The 11,338-nt window shown below is 39.4% G+C and overlaps 1 protein-coding gene across 1 annotated transcript; it reads left to right on the top strand.

Moving 5' to 3' along the window:
- LOC109835995 (2-oxoglutarate-dependent dioxygenase AOP3-like) lies at nt 464-10,763 on the top strand. Its single transcript, XM_020403945.1, has 3 exons — nt 464-843; nt 1,548-1,857; nt 10,548-10,763. Exons 1-3 carry the CDS (start codon nt 464-466, stop codon nt 10,761-10,763), a joined length of 906 nt encoding a protein of 301 aa, XP_020259534.1.

Here is an 11,338-nt window from a genome sequence, read left to right as displayed (position 1 = left end):
AGTAAAAATAATCTCTAGACAAGATATTTACATAGAAATATCAGCATGTTTAGTTTACAACCTACTAATTTAAGAGACCTACAGAACGTCGTCGTTTGCATAGCAAAGGCATTGGCCATATATATAACATAAAACTTGCATGACTGAAGCAATTAACTAAATATCCTATCGCATACATGTGCTCTCGCATTTCAAAATCAAAATCCTGGCTGTCATGAGTTTTGTTTTGTTAGTTCCGGCTGTCATGAGTTGCTAATATCAAAATACAAAACACTAAGCAAGTGAATCCCTTCATTCCTTAATTTTTAGTTTGTGTCAATCATCATCCCATCATCACCACTTCCTACACGTGCAAGCCCATAATGAAGCCCATAAGTTAACCAACCAAGTCTAATATAAAGGACCAGACTCTTAACCTAGGTATTGTGTCCAAATAACAAGAAATAAAAACCAAAAAAGGAAAATGGGCTCCGAGGACGAACTCCACCTTCCAAAGATTATTTTCTCCGGTCTCAATCCGATGATCACCGGAGATGATAAATGGGCTGAGATACGGGCTCTTGTTTGGGCTGCAGTTGAAATACATGGATGTTTTGAGGCCGAATACGATAAAGTCACGCCTAAATTGCGAGATGCTCTCTTTGGGAAGTGCATGAAGGAGTTGTTTGAGCTGCCATCGGAGATAAAAATGAAGAATACCTCGAATAAACCTTATCATGGGTATATTGGTAATATCCCCTGCCGGGCTTATGAGAGCTTGAACGTTGATAATGCCAATGAGAGTGAAGGTGTAGAAGAGTTCTCGGCTCTCATGTGGGGAGACAAAGGAAATCCAAGCTTTTGGTATGTATTTACTTATTCATTCATTTGCCTTTGCTTTGATCTTGATATTAATTAGGAGGTGTGTGTGGTGAACTAAAAGTTTGTAACCTAATATTAATTTCTGTAGTGCTCCACATACGATCTTGGAATCTAATGCATAATTGCATGTTTCTTTTAAATATATATCTACAATTTACCTTAAATTTTTTTTGACAAAGTTCATCCCCTTACATCACTCGCCCTCCCTCCCTCCGGACACCCACAAAACTGGTTTATTTTGAATTTGAATGTACTGCAACTTTATAAAAGCCTTTGTTCAAAGTTTTTATGATAGACTACATGAAGTTTATTCTTCCATTTAGTTATGATAAGGATTAAGCATGTCTCTAGTTTATTTAATTATTTTTTTACACGTGTCCTTAATATATTTAAAAAACTAGCAACGAAGTTTCTCCATTAATTTGACTCTTCCTGAAACAAACTATAACAATCATCTAATTAATATTTTTTCACTTCAATTCTACACGACACGATATTTTAATTCCAATATCCAATTTAGGAGTTAATTAACTACCATAATATATGCTAGATGGAACCTGTATTGTCAAATAATTTACAGTCCTCAATTTATAGTTAGATTAGTATTCGTTTGAAATTTTTAACTAATTAATATATCTCGTCAATTACTTAAACACTTACATCTTAATTTTCACATTGCATGTCAGCAACACAATCTTTACATTCTCAAAGCACATAGCAGAATTGGAACAAATGGTTCGAAGAATGATCCTTGAAAGCCTAGGCATGGCGAAATACTATGACGAATGCATCAAATCTACGGCCTACGGTTTAAGACTATCCGAATACGGTATAGGCTCAACCAATAACATTGGAATGCAAAGCCATAGAGATTCAATAATACTCGCCATGGTATGTCAGCATGGAGTTGAGGGCTTAGAGGTTCAAGCCAAAGATGGGAGGTGGCTCACACCATCACTTAATTCCTTGACCGTCATAATTGGTGAAGCATTTTGGGTATGTGTTCTTGTCACATATTACCAATTGTAGCTTACTTCTCGAATTAGAATATATTTTTCGAACCAAAATTGCTATCTGAAATGGGCTATAAAAGACTTGGAGACCAAACAAGCAGTCAATTTTGCTTGACAGCTTGTTAGTGCGCATTATGGGATGGAAAATCGAAATGTTATAGGGGACACTCTGTAGAAAACATACGGAAAGAAAGGAGAACCTGTGACATGTGTTCTATTTTCTCTTTTGAATATGTGTACAAAAATAAAATTAGTTCAATCACCAAATTAAAAATTGCGAGCGCAATAAGTGTTGAGTCCTCCTTTCTTCCTATATGATATTCTATATGTGACCCTTTACAAGTATTTATTTTTTTTAAAACATGGATTTTCCTCTTGTTAGACCCCAAAATATATCTTAGTTTTATGTCAGGTCTCTAAATCTTCACATTTGTGGTTAATTCACACCTTCATAACAATTAATTTGTTTCGAATCCGGAGCTATTTAAGCAACTTATTGAGTATGGAGGTTACGAGTTACTACAAATATGGGTCCTATATAATGGATTTGAAGAGTAAAGTACATCTGTGAAGATTGGAATCCCTAATATGAAAATCAAATAGAATTATAATCTACTTCAAGGAAACCCTTTTTTTTTTATTTTGAGCTGGTGTGGGTTTGGTTGGTTGCTATGCCAATTTAGCATCAAAGGTGATCATCTCAGCCACTAATGGGGTGGTATCATGTTGTTGTGAGAAGTCATTGCTTGCTTATTATTTACAGTAGGACAGCACCTTATTCCTTAAAAGATTTGATATTCTTGTATACTTGATCATGACTAGGTTACTCCATCTCTTTCCTTCATTCTTTTGATTAATTTTAGTCTCCCTATGCATTAAATATTGGTTGAAAGCTACCCTCGAACTTTCATAAACGTCCTATGATTCTAATTAAGTGGATAGGTAGTGGGCCTATAACATAATCAAAATTGGAATAATAAGTTAGAAGGTATTTTTCTAATATATAGGACAGCTCTTATGTTTCGTAGATTAATACTTGGGTCCGAAGTTAGGTCGATCCAAAATTACTAGGTAGCAGGAAACAAGTGTTTCATGAACCAGCTAGCGTTCTGATAGTTTCATTTTGAAAGATGATAGCTAGGAGGTCACATGCATCACCAACGTCATGGATGATCCTCTAACATTTAAAACTACTTTAGCAACCAAACTTGAGATCGGTTTGTTATTTGAAAAGGTAAAGTGCATATAATCCTTTCACCTATGTCTTTAGTAGCATTTACCACGTACGCTTCAACTAAATTATTTAACAGCCTTCACCTAATTCATTAGCACTTAACGTCCGCCAACTCAAGCTCGATCGAGAAGAATGTTTTATAATTGTCCTTCTAAAAGTCGCGATCCAGAAGTGCTAGGTGCTAACGAAGTTGTTGAAGGGTGCTAAGTTGTTGGGGAATCCGAAGCAATTAATCGGATCCTAGTCCTTTCGGACCTTGTGTTGAAAGTAGGAAAGTAGGAAAATACCACAAATAAAGATTTAACCTTGCAAAAATAGTAAAGGAGACGAACACATAGATTTAACGAGGTTCGGCAACGTGCCTACGTCCTCGGGAGCCACACCACACAATTCTTTTATTAATTGAAGAAGAAATACAAGCTCTCAAACTAGGGTTTAATCTCTCTGAGATTCTCTCTCTCTTTTCAGTCAAAAAACTCTCTTTTTTCGTGTCTTACAAACCCTAAAAACATTTGGGGTATATAAAGAGTCCTGGTAGAAACAGAATCCAAAACAGTTTGGGAAACTGTTTGACTGAGTCGCGGTCGACCGTGACGGTCGACCACGCAAATTCCAGAGAGTTGAACGGTCGACCACGATCAGACGACAGAAGCTCCTCAGATTCTAGAGAGTTGAGCGGTCGACCGTGGCGGTCGACCACGATCAGACCCAGTCTCTTCTCAGCCTTGTGCATGTTCGCGGTCGACCGTGGATCTGTCAGGTCGTGTTCTTCGTCATTTTGATTTCAGCTCTCGTCTTAACTTTGGATCTTCACTTTAGACTAACAATCTCCAACTTGGAGACCAAAGTGCCTGCAGTAAGTTCACCCGAACTCTCCCCTTCTTCGTATGTATCTTCTCCCCCAGAAAATTCTTTCTTCAATCAACAATATCCCGGCGATCGTGCCGATCCTCGTAGTATGGCTTCGCCTTCATCTTCTACTTGTGAAGACCAACTGAAGTTGCGCAGAACTCCAATTTCTCAATGGTGACTGCCTTCGTCAACATGTCCGCCTGATTTTGACTCCCTAAAATCTTTATTAAATGCAACTTTCCATCTTCAACTAGCGAGCGTATAAAATGGTATTTAACGTTGATTTGCTTCGTTCTGGCATGATATACTGGATTCTTGGCAAGATGTATAGCACTCTGGTTATCACAATAAAGAACTCCTCTCCCTTGCTTCAGATCCAACTCTTCCAAGCACCCGTTCAACCATATCATCTCTTTGCTTGCTTCAGTCACCGCGACATACTCAGCCTCGGTTATAGATAAAGTCACAATCTTCTACAGACGTGAGACCCAGCTCACTGCTGTTGACGCTAAGGTATAAACATACCCCGTGGTGCTTCGCCTCATATCATGATCACCGGCGAAGTCCGCATCCACGTATCCCTACAGCACAAACTCCTTCCTTCTAAAACATAGTGGCTTGTTCGTTATCTCCCTCAAGTATCGTATTATCCATTTCACGGCCTCCCAATGCTGCTTCCCTAGATTACTTGCAAATCTGCTAACAACTCACACTGCATGGGCGATGTCCGACCTCGTGCAAACCATCGCGTACATAAGGCTCCCAATGGCTGAAGAATATGACACCCTGCTCATATGCTCTCTATCTGCATTTGTCTTTGGCGATTGCTCCTCAGATAATTTGAACTGGCTTCCAAGGGGTGTGCTAACAACCTTAGCATTCTGCATATTGAACCTTTGAAGTACTTTCTCGATATATTCAGCTTGGCTCAACCTCAATGTCCCTTCAGCTATATCCCTCCTGATTCGCATCCATAGAATCTGCTTCGCTATACCCAGACCCTTCATTACAAACTCCTTTGCTAGCTGATTCTTCAAGCTATTTATCTCATGTAAACACGGTCCTGCTACCAACATGTCATCAACATATAATAACAAGATAATAAAGCTGGACTTGAACCTTTTGAAATAGCAACAATGATCCGAATTACATCTTCTGTAGCCATTGTTCTGCATGAAGTTATCAAACTTTTTATACCACTGTCTCGGAGCCTGTTTCAAACCATATAAGCTCTTCTTGAGCTTGTACACTATCTCTTCCTTTCATTCTTCAATGAAGCCAACAGGTTGCTTCATGTAGATTTTTTTCTCTAGGTCACCATGAAGAAAGGCAGTCTTCACATCCAACTGCTCAAGAAAGAGGTCTTCTACAGCCACCAAACTCAACACCACTCTGATGGTTGTAAGTTTCACAACAGGGGAAAATATCTACGTGTAGTCTACTCCTTCCCGCTGTTGAAACCCCTTTACTACTAATCTGGCCTTGAATCTCTTGCTTCCATCACTCTCTTGTTTGACCCGGTAGACCCATTTGTTATGTGAGGCCTTCTTCTGTACAGGTAGCTGGGCTAACTCCCATGTCTCATTAGTGAGTAGAGAATTCATCTCCTCCTGCATCGTATGCTCCTACTGCTAAGATTCACTCACTTGTATTGTCCCTTCATAGCTTTCCGGCTCATCGCTATCTGTCAATAATAAGTAGTCAAGAGATGAAAGATATTTGGGATTTGGTTTGGGTACCCTGGATAACCTCCTAAGCTCCACACCCTGGTTAGTTTCTTCTGCATCTGGAGCCTCCTCCGTTCTGTGGTCAGAACAAACATCATCTCTCCTGTCTGGAAGTTTCTCTATATCCATGTACTTAGATCCATCTGTATCTGAAATGTTGCTCCCACTACATTGGCTATCCTTGGCATCTTCCTTGTTCTTGTACATCACATCCTCATTGAATATCACGTTCCTGCTTTTGATGATCTTCATGTTCTTCTCATCCCAAAGGTGATATCCGAACTCATCAATGACGTATCCAATGAATGTACACTTCTATAACTTAGCTTCTAGCTTGTCCCTAACATGGTCACTGATATGAACATAAGCCATGCAATCAAATACCCGCAAGGGAGAGAGATTTATCTTCTTGCCACTCCAAACCTCCTCTGAAATCCCAAAATCTAATAGAACTGATGGCCCGTGATTAATAAGGTAGGCTGTTGTATGCACTGCATCCGTCCAAAATGTCTTAGGCAGACCTACATGTAACCGCATGCTCCTGGCACGCTCTGTTAAAGTCCTGTTCATCCTCTCTGCAATGTTGTTCTGCTACGACGTCCCTGGAGTAGTTCTCTCTAAGCGAATACCATTCATAGCACAGAACCTCTTGAAATCTCCCAGCTCGTATTCCCCACCATTGTCTGATCTCAAACACTTCACCTTCAGATCTGTCTCGTTCTCTACCATGACCTTCCACTTCTTGAAGATTTTAAACACCTCTGACTTGTGCTTCATGAAATAGATCCACACCTTCCTCGAGTGATCGTCGACGAAGGTGATATAATATCTCAAACCGCCAAAAGATGATACACTGGCTGGGCCCCATACATCTGTATGAATCAACTCTAGCTTCTGAGCCTTAGGTGGCCTTCCACCCTTCTAAAAATCAGACACTTCACCTTCAGATCTGTCTCGTTCTCCACCATGACCTTCCACTTCTTGAGGACTCCGAACACCTCTGACTTGTACTTCATGAAGTAGACCCACACCTTTCTCGAGTGATCGTCGATAAAGGTGATGTAGTATCTCGAACCACCAAAAGATGATACACTGGCTGGGCCCCATACATCTGTATGAATCAACTCTAGCTTCTGAGCCTTAGGTGATCTTCCACCCTTCTGGAAACTAACCCTCTTCTGCTTCCCAAAGATATAGTCTTCACAAACCCCGACTTTCACGGCGTGGATCCCGGTTAGCTTTCCTTATGAATGCAAAATCTTCATCCCCTTTTTGCTCATGTGCCCTAACCTATTGTGCCACAGATCTGTACTCTCTTTGCCAGCTATAATTGCGAGGGTGTCACTCGCATGTAAGGTGAGGTACAGAGTTCCTAGTTTGTTGCCTCGAGCAACTATCATTATACCGTTGGAGATCCTCCATGAATCCCCAGTGAATATCGAAACATAGCCTTCTGCTCCAAGCTGTCCCACCGAAACAAGATTCCTCTTCAGCTTCGGCTTCTGCTCCAAGCTGTCCCACCGAAACAAGATTCCTCTTCAGCTTCGGCACGTGTCTCACGTTCTTCAAAGTCCACTTAGAGTTCCTCTTCAGCTTCGGCACGTGTCTCACGTTCTTCAAAGTCCACTTAGAGCCCTTCATCTGAATCTGCACTTCACGCTTTCTAATAATATTACAGGGCTCATTATTTCCTAGATATACTTTTCTAAAGTCCCCTGCTACATAATTCTCAAATAGCTTTCTGTTAGCAGTGGCGTGGAAGAAGGCTCCTGAATCGATGACCTAAGAATCTGAATCGCTGTCCATTGTAAGAATCAAGGCATCCTACACGATATAAGCCTCCTGCTCACCCGTATTCTTCTTTGGACTTTTGCAGACTGAAGACATATGGCCCTCCTGGCTGTAGTTTCAACACTTTCCTTTGATAGGCCTAACCTTCGAGTTCGACCTCTTCTTTACTGATTTCGACCGATTCTTGTTCTGGTTTTCTTTCTTCTGGCTTCTGCCTCTCTGTTCGAAACTTAGAGCTTAACCTGAACCTTCTGATTCGGACGATTTTCTTCTAACCTCCTCGGATAGAATCATGCTAACTACCTCACTCAACTTTAACTTCTCCTTCCCCGCCGAATTACTGATTACCGTCACACAACCTGCCTAACTATCCGGCAACTATGATAGTAACAATAGGGCATGCACTTCGTCATCAAACGTGATGTCTACTGAGATAAGCTGATCAACAATCGTGTTGAACTCGCTGAGATGCATCGTGAAGGATTGTCCTTCTGCCATCTTGAGGTTGAAAAGAGACTTGACGAGATGCACCTTGTTTACTGCCGACGGTTTCTCATACATCTTTGCGAGCGCTTCCATAAGTCCCACCGTCGTCTTCTCCTTCAAGATATTACGGGCTACTGATTTGGCAAGCGACAGCCGGATTTACCCTAGAGCCTTCCTATCCAGTATCTCCCAATCACTATCTGACTCCTCCTTCTTCTGTCCTTTTTCCTTGCCCATCAACGGGCGATACAAGTCCTTCTGGTACAGATAGTCCTCCATCTGTGACTTCCAGTAGGTGAAATCTGATCCGTTGAACTTCTCGATCTTTGATTTGTTTTCCTTTGCCATGACTTTCACATAAATTACTGAACGAAGCTCTGATACCAGTTGTTGGGGAATCCGAAGCAATTAATCGGATCCTAGCCCTTCCGGACCTTGTGTTGAAAGTAGGAAACTACCACAAATAAAGATCTAACATTGCAAAAATAGTAAAGGAGACGAACACACAGATTTAACGAGGTTCGCCAACGTGCCTACGTCCTCGGGAGCCACACTACACAATTTTTTTATTAATTGAAGAAGAAATATAAGCTCTCAAACTAGGGTTTAATCTCTCTGAGATTCTCTCTCTCTTTTCAGTCAAAAAGCTCTCTTTTTTCATGTCTTACAAACCCCAAAATTGTTTGGGGTATATATAGAGTCCTAGTAGAAACAGAATCCAAAACAGTTTAGGAAACTGTTTGACTGCGTCGCGGTCGACCGTGATGGTCGACCGCATAAATTCCAGAGAGTTGAGCGGTCGATCGCGATCAGACCCAGTCTCTTCTCATCCTTGTGCATGTTCGCGGTAGATCGTGGATTTGTCAGATCGTTTTCTTCGTCGTTTTGATTCCAGCTCTCGTTTCAACTTTGGGTCTACAGTTTAGACTAACATAAGTGCTATTAATTAAAGATACATATAGATGATAGGGATTACGTGCAATTAACCTCATTTGAATTAGACTTGCAAATTGGGTTTGGGATGGTTGGAAACAAGGGTATCTTGGTTTAATAAATTATTAACAACTAACCTTGCTTATGCTTCAATATTAGTAGATCAAACAAAATTCTCAAAAGTACGCAATATATGATGATGTAGTAGTATATAATAGGCTAAATATTGCCCCCCCCCCCCCCCCCAAACTTTGGATGATTAGAAGAACGAACCCCTCCCCATCCCTCGGCCCCAAAAAAAAACCTTCTCTTTTAAAGTTAGGGGTTATCAGAAAACCCTCTTTAACTTAGATTTTTGCAGAAAACCCCCCAAAATTAGGGGGGTCTTCCTATAAAATCTCAAATTTAAAGGGCTCTTTGATGAAATCTGAAAGTTAAAGGGGTGTTATGTGATAATTCCTATACTTAAGAGGGGGGAGTTCTGATAATTTAGAGTTAAAGGGGGTTTTCTGATAATCAGCCAAAGTTGAGGGGGGTGTGGTGTGGTGGTGGTTTATGATGTTTAGCCTATATAACATATATGTAGAGTTGACACTCATTTTAAAACCTTCATTAACACTTCATTATTTTAATATTAGACGTAGTCTTGTTAATAGATGTTTGTTTTATTTCTAAGAGATATTGCCTTGATGCGAACAAATCAATGAAAATGCTAATAGAAAGGCATCAACTTCAAATGTCAAACCTGTTCGTTGCAAGTATTTCTCTACGCATATGAATGTAGACATATACATGTATAGACGATTTCTGCTCCAGATTCATATACGGTTGGGTTTCAAAATTTTAAAAATAGACCCATATTAGATTAGCTCAGATAGGGTTCAGGTTCAACCTAAGTTCCTTGACACACCATTTTTTGAGTTCCAATTGGATTTGGATCCTCTCCACTACAAAAAAATAGTGGAGAGACCACTGCTTTTAATCTCAATCGTTGATTATTTAGTAGGCGGTTATGATACAATCTAAATCTAACACTTATCATACCCCTGTGTATTGCACTCATTCCTAATTTGCACTAAAAGAAAAAATCACAACCATTAACTAGATAATCAATGGCCGTGATTATGTAGTGGTCTCTCCACTGTTTTTTTTGTAGTGGAAAGGATCCGAATCCGTTCCAATTTTCTAAATTCCTGGATGTGAAGAAATCTTAGAAATCTGTTGGACAGATTAATAACATTTTTCCTCCTTAATTCGTTCCTCAAAGCTGTAGAATTTCTTAAATAATCCATAGAGGAAGAAACATTATTGACCAAACATGACGTTATAGAGAATAAAAGTATTGCCCAGGATCGTTACCACAAGTTTAAAATTTTGTTATAGTGAAAGAGATTTAATTTACTATTGTATCAAAACAATCCAAGTTCGACACCAAAAACCCACGAATTTAAAACGCTAACTAAATAGTATAGTCAGTTTGAATCAAGATCAGCCCATTAACAGATCAACCTGCTTATGATAATATGAATTTTTAGTATAGTGAAAAGTGTCTTACGACACATTGCAGCGTTTATCTGCGATTTAATACATAGAGAATCCCTAACCCCCTCATTTTAAACAAAATTATTCCTTATGTCCTTTCTTGACTAGTACTCAGCAGTCTTCAGCTCTCGGCCACGTGACGGAATCTTGGTGGAATCTCCGGCAGAACTCATTGACGATGAGCATCCATTGCAATTCAAGCCCTATGAATATGGAGATTATGTTCGGTTCTCTTACTCAGAAGCTGGTTTTAAATCCAAATGTGCTCTTAGAGATTATTGCGGGGTATCTAGCAAGGATATTGAAGAGGAACGGGATTCTTAGTCTATCATGGAAAATGCTGTTAGAAGTGCAAACTTATGGTTGTTTGTTAGTTATGGGAGTTATTTGGATATATTTATATCATGCAGATGCTAAATAAATGGATTGGGACAAGTTCCAATTATTTCGGAGCATGCTCTAGTAAATATAACTTGGTATAGGTGAAGATTGTTCCTCCCCTCTTGGAGTCTTGATAATTAGACTACGTTTTTCAAATTAATTCTGTATTACTAGAAATAAAAACCATGGCATCCTTGATGACTCATCAAATTTTTGTACAATTTAAGATGAAGAACTTCACACTTTTGTTCCCTTGTAGTTCAAAATTATTATAAGGAGGGATTAGTCAAATAGAACTCAAAACTAGGATAACTTGTGAGAGAAATTTTATAGTGTTAGTCAACTAGAACTAAAACTATAATAAAATTTAACAGTGTTAGTCAACCAAAACTCTAACAAAACTAAAATTGGGATAATTTTACAAAATTATCCCACGTTTTTATTTTTCTATACAAAAATAAGAGTTCTAGTCTCCCAAATTATCTCATGTCTTACATCTTAGAACTAAGTGGTAAAAA

Source organism: Asparagus officinalis, chromosome 1 (assembly GCF_001876935.1).
Source record: "Asparagus officinalis chromosome 1, Aspof.V1, whole genome shotgun sequence".
Classification (NCBI taxonomy): Eukaryota; Viridiplantae; Streptophyta; class Magnoliopsida; order Asparagales; family Asparagaceae; genus Asparagus; species Asparagus officinalis.
The sequence above is the reverse complement of the archived record's forward strand: the minus strand, read 5'-3'. Positions and strand labels throughout refer to the sequence as shown.

Coding starts and splice junctions, on each gene's coding strand:
- LOC109835995 (XM_020403945.1), top strand. CDS start 464: ATGGGCTCCGAGGACGAACTCCACCTTCCAAAGATTATTTTCTCCGGT. Junction 844..1,547: donor AAAGGAAATCCAAGCTTTTG/GTATGTATTTAC, acceptor ATTGCATGTCAG/CAACACAATCTTTACATTCT. Junction 1,858..10,547: donor TAATTGGTGAAGCATTTTGG/GTATGTGTTCTT, acceptor TTTCTTGACTAG/TACTCAGCAGTCTTCAGCTC.